Consider the following 17,164-nt stretch of genomic DNA (forward strand, 5'->3'; position numbering starts at 1 on the left):
GCGAGTAAGATAGCTCCCCTATTCTTTGAATAGTCGAGCTAAAAAGAAGTGAAATCAGCTGAAATGCCATACATCACACAACATCCATGCAAGTTTAGTCCTATCTCTTCTCTGTCTCTGCAATGATCCTTCTTGTCTTTTTTACTAAGTTGTAAGGACAGCAAGCTCGACTATTCCAAAATATTGATGAATAGAGAAATGAAAATGACAGATAACACTGAATGCAAGAGAAAACTGTACAGACTATCTTTACCTTGAGAGTGTTGATGAGGGAGTGGGGGGGGGGGGGGGGGGGGGTGTAATGCAGGGTGGGAGTGTACTAAGAAACAATATGGTGAAACAGAAGCAACTGAGAAGAAAAAGAGTGTATGTGTGTGTTGGGGTTTGTGGTGTCAGTGATACTAAGAAATAATACACCAGTTAGTGTGAGAAATGTTAAAATAAAAAGGGAGGGGGAAGAAGTTTGGAAGGATTGTATAAGTTTTTGAGAATCTGATGTAAGCAAAATACAATATGAGATATAACTGTCAGTGTGAGAATTGTAAACCTTTTTTTTCATTTAGTTGGGGAGAGGGTGAATAGACGGGGAGGTTAGAAAAAGAGGAATGAATGAAATATTATGAAACAAGTGACCAAGTATTGCAGTGGCAATACAGTAGTCCCCTATCAAAAACTTTGTCCCTTGTGGTTGTTGGCAACAGTGTTAAACCTGAAAATGCTTCATAGCAAAAGAAACAAAAACTATTTTTACTTAAATTTCAATAGTGACCTTGACCTACAAGCTCAGATCATGAACGCTACACATTGTCTCACCATGGGAAACATTTGTGTGCAGTACTAAGATATTCCATCAATGCACATAAAAGTTACAGAGTGGAAAAAAATTTACTTAACCTTCAATAGTGACCTTGACCTTTGACAAATAACCATTGGTCATGTGCGCAACATATAGTCTAATCATGGAGAACATTTCTGTGTAGTAACAAAACAAGAGCTGTCACAGGAGACAGCGCACTCGACTATTTTGATGCTGGATAGTGAAACTGGGCATATCTGATGAGGCTGGAAGTGTCACTGGAGTGTTAAATGACTCCAATGTGGATGAAGATATTGGATAATAGCTTGAGTCTGTGTCAAAAGTATTAAGTAATAAGAGAGATAAGGATCAAGTGTATCAAAACATTAAATAAGTATAATTCTAAGCAAAAAGGGGGCATAATTCATGAAATATTGGTGCAAGAGTGATGCACCTTGTGTCATGTTGAATCAAATCTATTTTGTAATAACTGAGATACAGTGAAAATGCATCAAAATTAACCTTTAATTCTACGTAAAAGGGGGCATTATTCATGAAAAATTGGTGCCAGAGTTATGGACCTTGTGTCATATGATGTGGGTGATAAGGTGGAACAACTATTTTAAGTTTAAATCAAATCCATTCAATAACAACTTGGATATAGTGAAAGTGCATCAAAACTTTAACCTGAAATTTTAAGTAAAAAGGGGATAATTCATGAAATACTGGTGCAAGAGTTATGGCCCTTGTGTCAAATGATGTGAGTGATGATGTTGAACAACTATTTGAAGTTTGAATCAAATCCATTTAGTAATAACTGAGATAAAGTGAAAGTGCACCAAAACTTTAACCTGAAATTCTAAGTGAAAAGGGGTATAATTCATGAAATCTTGGTGCCAGAGTTATGGACCTTGTGCCATATGATGTGGGTGATGATGAGGAACAACTATTTTATGTTTGAAGTAAATCTATCAAGTAATAACAAAGATAAAGAGAAAGTGCATCCAAATTTTAACCAAAGTTTTATGAACCTAGCTTGGATACTTTTGGAGTAATTGCAGGATCCAGATTCACAGATGGAGGGCATTCCTACAGTAATTAAGACAAGAGGGCCACAAAGGCCCTGTATTGCTCGCCTGACCTATTTACCTAAAGATCATAAATAATTGACCTAAAGATCATAATAAAAAATTTCTTCTTTTTTTTTAACTTCAAATGGACAGATTCATTTTGAACCAATTTATTTAAAAATCAGTGAGCCAAGACTTACTCTGAAATTTTGGCATATCATCAATATATACTGCCTCTCCTGTGGCTTGTTTCATTGCTGACAGGTGGTTGATGGGGCGTCCCACAGGGTCCTCTTCAAGCTGCCCTGAGGCCACTTCTTGGTAAATCTGGGTGCTCTTTGAGGGGTCTCGGTGAAATGGGGCTGTGGCACTGTGCAAGTATGAAGGAACTTTGGTTTTTGATAGGTGCTGCAACAGAATGAAACACATATTATTAAGACAATGACCTTTCAATTTAACAAACGGTGTGTTTAACTATTAAGAACAAAAGAGAAAATGACCGATAACAGCGACTGTACAGATTTGTTCACCTTTGTGTGTTTGGGCAAAAGGTGCCTGGTGGGGTACAATGCCAAGCTGTACTAAGGAACAATTTAGTGAAACCCAAACAACTAAGAAAGGTAGAATTAAGGATGGGAAGAAGTGAGGTATGTTAATATGATAGTAAAAAAGGATATGAGATATATGATATGAACTACAGTATAACCCCATTAATTTGACCATCAATGATTCTTTCAAAAAGTTGTCTTAATAGTGGGTTGGTCTTAATATAGAGGTATCATTCAAAACACATGTATGGTCTAAAATGTGTAATGTATATAGGAATGTTGTGTTGTTTGTGTTTTAAATTTAAAATTACTTATAACTGCCTACAAACACCTGAAATAAAACAAAATCAATTATTTTCAAAATTATTTCTAAGAAAACCAATAAGATAATTTATTACTGTTACCATAGACTGTAGCTGCATCTGTACAGAGAGGTAGAACTTGAAGAAGAAACTGATTGTAAGAGTACGTCTGTACTCCACCATTCCTCCTGGTGACCCTGGTTGTAAGGGGAGATCATCTGCCAGCAGATGACAAATATCCATGACTAGACTGTCATCCCATTTTCTAAAGAAAAACTAAAATGTTTATTAAATAACATCTCATTCATTTTTTTCAAATAGATTACTCTCTGAAACTAACTGTTTCATGAGATCTGTCTTCGGTGTTTCCAAAACAAGACTGCTTCATTTTGAGCAATGATATGATCTGGATACAAAAGAAGTTTGACAAAATTCTTTTTGTGATGTATGAGTGCAGCACAACTGACCATGTTCATGATGTTCTTATAAACCTGCATACAAGCTAATTGTTCATCAAATTCACTATTCAATATTGTTAGAAGCAAACAAAATTAGCTCTATGAGGTTATTTCAGGATGCTGAAAGCTTCTGAAAGCATGATGTCCAGTAGTTGCTAAGCAACCTATTAATATCAAGCATTTTATAACATAAATGCCAATGAAATGGTGAAAACAATAAAACTGTTTTGTTTTTGTTTTTTACAAAGAATGTAATTCATGATGTATTCCCTTCTAACAGCTTCAGGCCAGGATCCAGAAATATTTGAAGGTGTCACCCCCCTGACCTTGTGGTTGAATTCTGATCCAGCATGGTTATTTTGCATGAACATTTGTAGTGAAAAAGATCCCTCTTACAATCCCACTTCTGGCTCATAATCTGTTAATTCAAACTAATGTTACATATGCAAAACTTCTAAACTGAACAAGTAATCCGTGCCGAAAGGCGAAGCTGACAGAAAATTTTAGTTTCAGCTTCAGACACGTGCAATTACAAATAAGTTTAGAAATTGTAGAACTTTTACTTGACAGCAGTTTGTTGCATAGCATCAAGAGCGAATACCCATGTTAGTGTGTGTGTTGGTGGGGAGGTCTCCCCGCTGGATTTTTTTAATTACAGTAGGAAATGCTGACCTCTGGGGCATTTACTGATGGGAGTACTCCGGTAATAGGCTAGGAAATATTTCTCACTTGCTTTTAGACATCCACTGTTATCGTTTTAGATGGCCTAAGACCAATTATGGCCATTCCTCCACTGGCTTGTAATAAAACCTCGTTTACCTTCCAACAACTGCTGCCATAGTTCTGGTGGGCATTATAGTTGTAATAGCCATTCCACCATAGGCCAGGGATAACTTCTTAATCACATTACTGTTATCTTCAAATACTACATATATCCCTGAATTTACTGTGGCAATATCATCCTCTCGTCTATATGCCTGTTTGTAGCCACCAAAATATTCATTCTGCAATAAGAAATAAGATCTGATTTAAAGTTTACTAAGCTGCTTTATGAAGCCAATATTCTACTATCAGAGATGCTGAGATGTCAGCATAAATACAGCTTCTTATATGTGTAGAAACTATGTAAAGTAACTTAGGTCTGTAAAAGAGTGTCTCCTTATAAATTTATGTACAAGATGTTGTATATTTAAAGCAGTGTGAACTAAGATGTATGCTGTAACTTTTCTGGGATGGCAATTTTTGGAATCTTAATGTCTCTCCTATTCATTTCTATTCTCAATTCCTCAAACAAAAAACTTCAACATATCCAAATTTATTTTACCCCTGTAAAGTCTAAAAACACATATGTGTGTAAGAATTGTCACATTCGTTACAATGGAAACACTGTGATCTCTCTATAGTCTGACTATTTGCATTGACTTTTCACTGAATATTTGTCAATGTGTCTTTTATGTTTTCGTACACTGATGTAGTAACACATTTTCTTATAATCAACTTTTTACTGTAAGGTAAAGACCTGGTACACTGACCTTTGAAGTGAAAGGCAGAAGTATATTTATCACAACCTCTGTGGACGTTAAAGCAGTCTTTCTGTAGCCCAGAAAAAACTTTTCATCCATTGTAATCTGCCTCCTTCCACTCTCTGCAATATCATACATAGACGATATAACATGAGTGTCTTTTCATACTGAATTTATTAAAAGAGTTGAATAAAATTATAAAATGTGAACATTTCATCAATTTTATACAACAAGTTAAATAAATTCAATGTGGAAATACACAAATGTAATATTCTTTTTATCACATGACCTCAACTTTTCTTGCTGAAACAAAATTTTTTCTTTCTTTCCCTATTATACACCAAGTGAATTCGGCCCACGTATCCTATACTCCAATCCCCCCGCTGGGCATATTATAATTGAAGGCTGAAGTTCCTGGCAAGTTAGTGTCTGAAAGTATTAATTTTGGGGAAAGCTTTGAAGAACCATTTAGTTGTGGTCCACATCAGGGGTTTTAAAGATGTGGAAGAAAGAATAAGTCAGTGGTGAGGTGGTTTACTGCTAAATTTTATTAATTTTCATGAACAGTAAAGCTATGACGTTTTTTTCTATATGGCTTCTGTAAAAAGAAGGAATGGAAAGCTAACAGGGAACACTAGTGCCAGAATGTCACAATATATGCACGTCACAGCAAATTTGTTTACTCTAGCAGCTGTATTTGCAAATGGAATTTTAATTTTGTGGTTGTTTAGTAATCATTGTAAGTCTTTTGTTTTTCTAAGTCCACAAAAAAACTCCTTACCAGGTAGAGATATCTTAAAATACACCTAAAATTGGAAAGTAACATCCATGTTGTACCACAGAAAAGTGGTCTTGTTTTTTCCCTACGGTCAATTATAAAAATGTTACAATATAAGTTATTTATAGTAACAACTAAGGGAAGTTAATCTTAAAAAAAAAAAAAAAAAAAAAAAAAAAAAAAAAAAAACAAGAGCTGTCTCCATAGGATGACATATGCCCCCGATGGCACTTTGAATGAGTAGTTATGGCCGATGTTAGAGTTTAGGACCTTTGACCTACGGAGCTGGGTCTTGCGCGCGACACGTCGTCTTACTGTGCCACACATTCATGCGTAGTTATTTTAAAATCCATGCATGAATGACAAAGATATGGACTCGACACGCCCATCAATGCACTATCATGAAAAATGACCTTTAACATCTAAGTGTGACCTTGACCTTTGAGCTACAGACCTGGGTCTTGCGCGTGACACGTCGTCTTACTGTGGTACACATTCATGCCAAGTTATTTGAAAATCCATCCATGGTTGACAAAGATATGGACCGGACACGCCCATCAATGCACTATCCTTTAATGTCTAAGTGTGACCTTGACCTTTGAGCTACAGACCTGGGTCTTGCGCGCGACACGTCGTCTTACTGTGGTACACATTCATGCCAAGTTATTTGAAAATCCATCCATCGATGACAAAGATATGGACCGGACACGCCCATCAATGCACTATCCTTTAATGTCTAAGTGTGACCTTGACCTTTGAGCTACAGACCTGGGTCTTGCGCGCGACACGTCGTCTTACTGTGGTACACATTCATGCCAAGTTATTTGAAAATCAATCCATCGATGACAAAAATATGGACCGGACACGCCCATCAATGCACTATCCTTCAATGTCTAAGTGTGACCTTGACCTTTGAGCTACGGACCTGGGTCTTGCGCGCGACACGTTGTCTTACTGTGGTACACATTCATGCCAAGTTATTTGAAAATCCATCCATCGATGACAAAGATATGGACCGGACACGAAAATTGCAGACAGACCGACAGACCGACAGACTGACAGACCGACAGACTGACAGACTGACAGACCGACAGACTGACAGACGGACAGACGGTTCAAAAACTATATGCCTCCCTTCGGGGGCATAAAAAATTGTAAGTCCACACAAAAATCTTTACCAGGTAGAGATTGGTCAAAAAACACCTCAAAATTGGATGAGCATGCATGTTGTACTACAGAAAAGTGGTCTCGATTTTTCCCTACAACTAGTAATGAAAAAGTTACAATAAAAGCTATTTAAAGTAACAACAAAGGGAGGTAATTCTAAAGAAGGGAACTGCGCATGACACTTTGTCTCATGATGGTGTATAATTGTGCCAAGTAACATCAAAATCCGTCCATGCATGAAGAAGAAATGCTTCGGACAGTCATTCTTGTATCTGACCTTTGGCCTCTAAGCGTGACCTTGACCTTAGACCTAGGGACCTGGATCTTGCGCACGACACTCTGTCTCATGGTGGTGAACATTTGTGCCAAGTTATATCAAAATCCCTCTATGCATGAAGAAGAAATGCTCCGGACAAGGTTTTCATTCTTGTATCCTTTGACCTCTAAGTGTGACCTTGACCTTAGACCAAGGGACCTGGTTCTTGCACATGACACTCCGCCTCGTGGTGGTGAACATTTATGCCAATATATATCAAAATCCCTCCATGCATGAAAAAGATATGCTCCGGAAATTTTTTTTAAAGAAAATATGATAAAGGGGAATAACTCAAAAAATAGGCAAGGTAAAGTTATTGTTCTTGCACATTGCACTTCCTCCACATGTGTTCTATCAGTGTATGAAGTTTGAAGAAAATCCCTCCAGTACTTTTGGAGTTATGCTCCGGACAAAATGTTTTAAGAAAATAAGATAAAGGGGAATAACTCAAAAAATAGGCAAGGTAGAGTTATTGTTCTTGCACACTGCACTTCCTCCCAATGTGTTCTATCAGTGTATAAAGTTTGAAGAAAATCCCTCCAGTACTTTTGGATTTATGCTCCGGACAAATTTTTTTAAGAAAATAAGATAAAGGGGAATAACTCAAAAAATAGGAAAGGTACAGTTATTGTTCTTGCACACTGCACTTCCTCCCAATGTGTTCTATCAGTGTATGAAGTTTGAAGAAAATCCCTCCAGTACTTTTGGAGTTATGCTCCGGACAAAGATCGTTGCGGTCGCACGCACGCACGCACGGAGAGCATTTCTAATATCCCCTTCGCCTTTGGCGGGGGGATAATAATGTAATGGCTTTATTTCACTCCCAAGATTAACGCGTAAGTGCCGAAACGTTGATAAAAGATATAATTAAATTCGCATGTTCTTATTGAATTTTACTATCGTACTCCCAAGATGTCAAACATGTGATATAAAAATTTCTATGAGATACCATCATTCTTAAATTTGTCTGAGAGAAGAACAGAAAAGTTCATGTTACCAAACAATTTTTATTGCAACTCTGGTCTGTATGAGTGATATCCACAAAAACACTAAATGCAAATCTTCTTAATAAATGCTGAATAACAAATTTTTTGAGACATGCACAACACAAATTTGGACAGATGGACGGACATCAAGATGGAAAGACAGGGCAAATCTAGACCCCAAATAAAAACATTTTGGAGAACAAAAAGTAACTTGAGAAGTTGGGAAGGTGAGTGTATCAGTGTGGGAATAGAATGGAGAGTGTGTATGGAGGATACTAAATAAATGAGTCCTGATGGTCCTTTATCTCCTAAGTGACCTACTTTTTACCACAGACAACCCAATATTTACTATGACCTAGATTTCATTAAAATAAACATTCTGACCATATTTTATGTAAATCAAGTAGATGACTTGCCAAGTTTTTTAATCATATGACATAGTGATGTAGCTGTTTTACCCAAAAGAATCAATTGCAATTTATTTATTTTGTTGGTTTTAATGTCACACCGACACAATCATAGGTCATAATTATGGCAATTTTCCAGCTTTGGTGGTGGAGGAAGACGCCAGTTGCCCCTTCTTTTATTATTTCATCACAAGCGGGCACCTGAGTAGAACCACCGACCTTCCTTAAGCCAGCTGGAGGGCTTCCTCACATGAAGAATTCAATGCCCGCGTGAGGCTCGAACCCACATTGGTGAGGGGCAAGTGATTTGAAGTCATAGACCTTAAACATTCAGCAATGGCAGCCCCTTCTGCATTCCAAGGAGAAAACATTCTTATCGAGTCCCAAAAGATCAGCAAGCAAATATGCTGGCTCGTCAGTGCTTAAAAGGTGTTAAAATCACCTGACCAAATACATAGATTCTGACCAAGATGATCAAATTTCAAATTTAACCTAAAGTTCAAAGACACAAACATTCTGAAAAAATTTATAAAGATCAGGTACAAGATGTGGCCTCTAGAGTGTTAGTAGACAAGCACATGAACAGTCAAAGGCAAATCTAAGTATTTCAATCCCACAAATGGGGGGTTAATAAGTGGAGGGTAAGAGGGGACTGGAAAATGTTAAGGGGTTAAGTCAATCAGCAAAATTCTGTCCCAAAGAAACATGAATATATATCCGCAGCAAGTAACTGTTTGGCCAAATCCACAAAATTTCATGCCCAAGAAATTAATTATTTTATAGAACAATTATGTTAGTTTAAGAAGATACTGTGACATGATGAAGTGTGCCATCAATCTTTAACCAACACTATTACAAAATCCGACTTCAGTAACATTGATCTTTTGGGTACCTGAACATAAACCTAAATCCGTCTTCCACTTAGCAAGATCAATCCTTAAGAAGACAAATAAAAATGGAGAAGTTTGCCATAACCATTTAACCAACACTATACTGAGCACTGACCACTGACCATTATGCTTACCTTTACTTTGGACTTCAAGTACTGCTCCACATGCCAGGAACAATGGGTTTAAATCTGAGATTGGACTAGCAGTAATAATGTTGCCTGCCACAGCCTGTAAACCAGTTCAAATCACGTTAACAGACTGAAGCATCAATATATGAGCCGCGCCATAAAAAACCAACATAGTGGCTTTGCAACCAGCATGGATACAGACCAGCCTGCGCATCCGCGCAGTCTGGTCAGGATCCATGCTGTTTGCTTTCATAGTCTATTCCAATTAGAGAAACCGTTAGCGAACAGCATGGATCCTGACCAGACTGCGCAGATGCGCAGGCTGGTCTGGATCCATGCTAGTCGCAAAGCCACTATGTTAGTTTTCTCATGGCGCAGCTCATATCAGCACATACTGTCCTTGTTCTTGTTAATGATTGAGCAAAATCTTTAAAATGGACAATCTGTTTAATTGTTTTTACTTTAGATATACATACAGTAATTTCTGTATTACCAAATACTATAAACTGTACAAAACTGCGGCCTGATCATCATGAAGATTATTGGACATGCCTGGTAACAGATCACACAACCTTTTGGTAGTTTTCTACATAATAAGATACTTTGGCTATAATAGGCAGGCAATCACAAAATTCCAAAATAAGGATGTATTACAAATTATGAGGAAACAAGAGCACATACAGCGACATTTCTTATCTGGTACCCTGCAAACCATCTTAACATCTCTATCACAGCTGTAAATACTCGAGTCTTGGGTTCTGGAAAATGACAAAATAAAATCCATAAATCCCTCCAAAATAGCTTACAGTTCATAAATCTAGAAAGTTCACAATAAAAAAAAACATATTTTGACGCGACAATGAGCGATAGACTAGAGACAATGAACCATCCACCTATAATAATAGTTCATCCTGAACCAAGTTACAAGTTATTGAGAGACTGTGTAATACTTTTTTATCAAAACAAAAAAAAAATCTGATTTTGTAGAACACAGTCTTTTTCTAAAGTTTGCTTTTAATACACACCTGAGGGCTCCAGATAATATTTCATGCAATTAGTTTTTCACTTCTTGACTTTTTTCGCAATTAGTTTTTTCACTACCAAATTTTATTCAATTAGTTTTTTAAATTTTCAATTAGTTCTTCATCACAAAAATTTAACCTTTTAGGTTTTTTTTGTCGGAGGGATCATATTTATCATTTATATAATAACTAGCGTTTTACCAATAGTTCAACTTCATTGGGTACTACATGTACATGTATTTTATAAAGCAACAGATGAGCATAGTCTTAGATACTGTCCACTATGTTTTACGGGTTTTTTCCGACCAGAATCGATGACATTTGTTATGATCTCTGTCACAATTCCATATCTGATTTCTTCATTAGATTTTTCCATTCTTGTCACAAAATTAATCATAGAAGGAAACGCGTCATCAGTTTGTTTTTTTTTGCTCGATCTCGCTTTCTTACTGCTAACGCCATGTTCATAATTTCCTAGAAGGGGAGATCACTCTAGCACACTGATAACTGCGTGGTGGTCAGATTTTATTGCTGACTTGCATTAGCAGAGTAATTGTAATTTAACACCCTCACAAAATGTATCAGTGTAAACATAACGATTGTAAGATGGTTTCTTGTCGTTTTCGGCGATTTTAAGCGTTTTTGAAATGATTGAAATTGACAATCAATTCGTTTTTGAACGACATGTTTTGGAATTTAATTCGTTTTTGATGAAAATCATTTTGTTTTAACGATAAAACGATGCTTATCTGGAGCCCAATGTAATTGATTCTGGTGAAACTGTCAAGAAAAGATTTTAGGTTCCTTTACTCACTAGAAACAATAAGCTTCAATAATTTTACATTAAGTTTGGAAGAGACCATATCTGTATACCTGAATATTTTGCAATGGCCTCTTTCAGTTCTTGGTCTATCCTTGATAGAGTCACAGATGCTCCAAATCTGATCCCCAAATCTGTGTGGGTAATATCAACAAGCTCTGGGATATGTGTGGGTGCTATCATCACAGGGTATTTCATGTTCTTAAACTTCATTTCAACACCTGAAATATAACACAGGAGTAAAGATATTCATATTTATTATATACCTTCATAAATTCTGTATAAAAATTGGTTTGTATGTCACAATTAAATATGAATAGGCAGGAAAAAAAATCTGTATTGTACCTTTAAAATTCTGTATTGTACCTTCCGTCTTGCATGCTGCCAGACTACATTCATTAATATGCATGACCTGACACAATTCTATAAATAGCACACACAAAAACTTCACTTAGTTCCATTTTAATATCAATAAACATGGAAGATTTCGTAATAACAAGGTCATTACAACAGTAGCTAGATTTGGGATTTTGTATTTGCCTCTCATGGATTTTGCAAGGTTGGATCACACTCAGCACTTGTGCACCTTGTGAGATCTTATCTGGCAAAAATCCACTCAAGCCAAATACAGCATCCAAGATGGAGCTACTGTTATAATAACCCTTTTATATACATATACTTACATTCACATCTTAAAGGCCTACGCTAGCAGTCTCTGTATATGAGATGGGCCACAGTTTTCCCAATAATAATTTCTTCAAACTTTGGATATTGAAAGACAATCATCTAAGAAACAAAGATATGCAATAACAGTCATAGGTCACCAGTACTGAAAAAGAGTTATCTGCCCTTGAAAATGGCATCCAATGATCCCGAGAGCTTACCATGATCACTTTGTGTTCAACTGAGTTTATAAAAAACTCTATTACTTCTATTTTTTCCAGAAAAAAGTGGCAGTACAATGCTGTTGATAATTACCATGAAAATTACAATTTTAAATGAGAAAAGAATTCTCTGACCTATTTCAGTGTTTCCCACAACCAATCGAGCATCTGGGTATGTTGATTTGAGATCAAGAAGTTCATCTAATTTAGTTGGCCTGTGCCATACAACCCGTTCTCCTCTATATATAAGGTAATCTGTATCAAACTTGGCAGAATTCTGCAAATGTTACAAGTGATATCAACTTTTAGCAACAGTCAACAAAGAATGCAAAATACAAATTAATATGCACTGACAAAAAAAATGTCTCATTAAATTATTTTTGCTACAAAAGAGCTGTAATGTTTCAAAGGGTCACTGACTAAATAATCTACTTCAAAAGTACACATGATTAATATGTATTCTTTACTGACAATGATTTACATAGTAAACTATCTGTATAATTTTGATGTTATTTATTACTTAAATGTAACAAGAGTGTCACAAACAATGTCAAAATGTCCCAAGAGTTGCTAACTTAATTAATGTTTAAAAATATTAGCAAGGTTGTAACAGACTGGTCTTCCAACTGTAATCTACCAAGACAAGTATATAAGAAACTGTTGTTTTTTTTTAAATATCTCTTGATGACAGTAGCAATTATCGTCCAGTAAAATATACAAATTATTCAGTCTTTACCTGTGTTATTTAACACTTCATGATTTGATAAAACAGATTAGGTTACTGAAATATTCAGCAAAATGAAAACCTGCTACAAGGAAGGATACCTAACCTGCAGCATGGCTATGGCGAATCATATGCCACTAAAGTGTGTTTGTAACTCAAGTACTATGAAACAGTGGTCATTTAAGCTTCACCAGCTCGGACACCCAGACTCACTCCAGCAATTCATATGGTCCCTGGCTCTTTACCTAATTTTCTGTATGTTATGATTGCTTGAAACCCTGGAAAACTTTAGCATTATCTCATCCCCTAGCATCCTCAAGTAATCAGAGAATTACCGTTTATGAAATCCACCAACCGCTACTGTTTTGATATTAGAGTCTATGAAACCTTTGAACCCTTCTGTGCTAGAAACTTATACATCTTGTTATGTTGTTATTGTTGTTTTATATTTAAAAAGTATTTAAAGTGTATACCGGTACTTCTTATGAGAAACAATTCTCTCGATTCCAATTCGGATAAAATGGAGAGAGAGAGATTATTGTTTCCATGAAATTAGGAAAGTATTTGGATTTTATTAGTGAGTTTCACAGCAATCTTGTGAATTTTTGTAGGGATAACGCATGTTTTTTCGTGTTATAACGTCTGCAGAATCCCGAGGGATTGGTTGGTGCCCAAGCCCGCAGGGCGAGGGTTCCAACGTATCCCGAGGGATTCTGCAGATGTTATAACACGAAATGAACATGCGCTAACGCTATTCTAGCATTAAACGCGGAAAAAATACTAATAAATGAATATATCCTACCTCAACGTCATTAAATTTCCATGAAATGCGCGGGGATGTCTGAGCTGTTTTTAACATTGACGTCATTTCGTTTTGAATTATCCGTTTTGAGGCCAAATGACGTTTACCCTTTGCCACGGAACTCGCATATATAAAAAGGTGTTATAACAGCACGTAAGGGCGAGAATCTCTCTGTTAACACACGTTTTCTCTCCTGTTAAAACACCCCCGAAATGTGATAATAACAGCAGTTTTATGCTAGAATAAATGTTTTTACTTAAATGTTTTTTTATGACTGGAACAAATACCTGTAATTCTGGCGGGAATATTGGATCTTGTGTTGCATCTAATGGCAAGAATGCTTTGGTTTTGACAAGGTCTGTTCCAACCTGTAACAAAAAATATTACAATATCTTGAGGATGACAAGATGTCATACAGCAGTCTCTTAATCGTTACAGGTTACAACACACTAAATAGCTGTTCTTCTTTATTCACAGGTTACAACACACTAAATAGCTGTTCTTCTTTATTCACAGGTTACAACACACTAAATAGCTGTTCTTCTTTATTCTATATAAAACTGACATATTTCCAATGGCTGCAGCACACATCAGGACCCGTTTTAAATGTCTGTAACTTACATTTTCTTGAAGAATATTGTCAGTGCTGAATAAAAATCAAAAGAAAAAAGGGAGTCATGTTTGATGCAAGAAAAACATTTCCTGTCAAACACACAAACTGCAAATTCAGCTATTATGCAACTACAATGTAACTTTTTTTTCATGCCATTTTCCTTATTTAGTGCCTGTATGCATTATAACTTAAATGACAGTAAACTGAAATAAAACGTTCTCTGTAACCTAGTGCAAGATTCAGTCTCTATTCTCTATTATTCAAATAATTACATAAAAAGGTTCCAGTCCAGACGTTGTAGTGATTTATGTCTGATGTTTTAGAAAAACTATAATAAAAAAAGACAAATTACAAAAGTGACATCAAGTCACGGACCATAGTTTTTGAATAATTAACTTATGTAAGGTTTTCTTGTATAAGGTGAAAAATAAGAACATTCTACCTGTACCTAAGCAACAACAAAATATTATTCACATGACAACATTAAATCAGCCACACTATAATTACACTCACCCATCCATTATTATACAGAGAGCAAATTAAAACTTTATGGTTATTTTTCTAAAACTGCATTCTATGAATTCACACAGCATGTAGTTTAAAAGTCCAATAAAATGTCTAATTGGCAATCTCAAACATTGAGTAATATTCAAAATTGGTTTCAAGACTCTAGGACAAATACTTTTTGTGATATACATGACACAAACTTTTAAGCCCTTTATACAATTTCTGATATCAAAGGACCTTTGACTATTGACTGGAAATGGAAAGAACATGCAGTAAGTGTATATGATTTAACCATTGCACCACCGCAAATGACATGGATGGGTAAAAAATCACGCCATGATTTTTGCCTATCTAAAATAAAAAGCAATTTGCTTGACTCCAGTATTAAAACCATAATCCCATGAGGCCCTGATACTATCCAGCTAGTAATCAAACTTGACCAAGCTAATAAGCCCATAAAAATTCTGACTAAGTTTGGTAAACACTGGATAAGAACTGTATTAGTCAGTAAGTGGACACTGTCAATTTTTTACAATTCTGAGTAATTCAATGGCCATAAGTCGAGAGTGACAAGAGTATCTGGCTGCTCATCAAACCCGTCCAGCTGGTTATAGAACTTGTCTGAGATATCTGAGATATTATGCCCAAAATCAAATTGGTGAACACTGGATAAAAACGGCTCAAGTCAGGGAGCAGACACTGTCAAATTGTGCTATATTAAGTATTTCAAGGGCTGTAACTTTAGAACCATACTTGTTTTCCAATTTGGCTGAGATATTGTGCCAATAATCACTGTGACCAAACTTTTATGAACACTTGATAAGAACTATTTAAGTTGTCAATTTTTGCAACGTTTAGTAATTCTAGGGCCATTAAGGTGGGCCGGTGGTCTAGTGGTAAACTGGTAACACGCTTGATTGTCAATCCAGAGGTCCGGGGTTCGAATCCCGGTCCAGGCACTGGAAATTTCTGAGATGCTCTTGAGTGTCTCCCACCTAACTAGAGGCCTGTACTGGTTCTTCCCAGGAAAGACGGCTTCGCGTGTATCAGTGCTATACACCGGGCACATTAAAGAACCAGACTGTCTATTTGCAAAGAGCTAGGCTAAGTTAGCCGGACACGTCTGTATCTAAAAAAAAATTCTCTCTGTCTGTTCTGGGGGCTTTATCTCACTCTGTCCCTCTGGTCAGATCGCTCTGTGTCTGTACTAGTAGCAGATGAATTTCGCACCCTGTGTGGCTACATTTGCTATAAGTAAAGTGCCTTTGAACGTGTTTATCATGAAAAGAGTGCTATATAAATCTGGTATAATAATAATAATTAACTCTAATGTCACTAAGTCAATCCAGCTCATTATCAAACTTGATCTAGATATTATGCACATAATTACTGTAACCAGTCGGAGAACACAGGATACAAACTGCTCAATTTAGAGAACTTTGGTCACACACCGCCTGCCTGCCTGTCACTCACACAATATATCCTGTTTCATGGGCATACACAAATACATCTATACATACAACATACCCCATCTTCTAGCTGTAGGTTATTGTTACCATTTTTATTCTTACAGCAGTTCTCTCCCATAGCACAATACTCCTGCAATCACAGAAAACATATACATATTTGTAAAAATATGAGATTTTTTACAGATGAATGAAAGATTTAATTCTGATGTAAAGTTTTAAAAAAATTTAACAAGAGCTGTCCACGAAGACAACATGCTTGACTTTTTCAAAACTGGATAGTGAAATAGAATATCTTAAGAATGAGAGCTATAATCTGAGTGATTTATAAAATCCCTGCTGCTGTAAGCAGAAACAAAATATTTCATGAATGAAGTTTTCAAATTAACAAGATAAATTAAAATAAGTGAAGAACATTTCAAAAACAGAACCAAACATCAATAATAAAATATTTGTGGTTGATCGATTTTGCCTGAGTTATACACATTGCTGCATATAATGACGGTGATTATGTGGAACAACTACTTTAAGGTTGAATCAAATCCATTCAGTGATAACAAAGCGAAGTGCAGTTAATTTACCATGAAAGTCTACATAAAAGGGGACATAATTCATTAAATAGTGATGCAAGAGTTATAGCTCTTTTGTCATATGATGCGGGGTCTGATGATGAACAACCATTTGATGTTTGAAGCAAATCCATTCATTAATGATACATCAAAACTTTTGCCTTTAGCCTGCTGGAAGCAAGTGAGTTTGCCTTTGTGACTAGTGTAGACCAAGATCAGGTCTGCACTGTAACAGTTGGCTATTCAGGCAGTGAATTTTCAGCGAACACTACTTTGAAAAGTAAGTGGTACTGCCCAAACTGAATGATGGACCAGTCTGTTTAAGAAATTTAGTAGCAGGGAAAAAGTTAATGTTTAGCTGCACTTTCTCTGTATCTCTGTAACTAAA

The 17,164-nt window shown here is 36.1% G+C and overlaps 1 protein-coding gene across 2 annotated transcripts in view; it reads right to left on the minus strand.

Annotated features, from left to right (window-relative positions):
• LOC123544928 (xanthine dehydrogenase/oxidase-like) overlaps positions 1-17,164 on the minus strand; it is a 102,429-nt gene that overhangs the window by 36,158 nt on the left and 49,107 nt on the right. For both annotated transcript variants that reach the window (XM_053540232.1, XM_053540225.1), the window contains exons 7-16: positions 16,269-16,340; positions 13,909-13,989; positions 12,231-12,372; positions 11,265-11,432; positions 10,051-10,127; positions 9,376-9,469; positions 4,707-4,819; positions 3,994-4,178; positions 2,819-2,981; positions 2,067-2,274 (exon numbers count right to left, since the gene is read on the minus strand). In XM_053540232.1, coding sequence (XP_053396207.1) covers positions 2,067-2,274; positions 2,819-2,981; positions 3,994-4,178; positions 4,707-4,819; positions 9,376-9,469; positions 10,051-10,127; positions 11,265-11,432; positions 12,231-12,372; positions 13,909-13,989; positions 16,269-16,340 — 1,303 coding nt within the window. The remainder of the gene's footprint in view (positions 1-2,066; positions 2,275-2,818; positions 2,982-3,993; positions 4,179-4,706; positions 4,820-9,375; positions 9,470-10,050; positions 10,128-11,264; positions 11,433-12,230; positions 12,373-13,908; positions 13,990-16,268; positions 16,341-17,164) is intronic.

The sequence above is a fragment of the Mercenaria mercenaria genome, chromosome 1 (genome assembly GCF_021730395.1).
Source record: "Mercenaria mercenaria strain notata chromosome 1, MADL_Memer_1, whole genome shotgun sequence".
NCBI classification, from domain to species: Eukaryota; Metazoa; Mollusca; class Bivalvia; order Venerida; family Veneridae; genus Mercenaria; species Mercenaria mercenaria.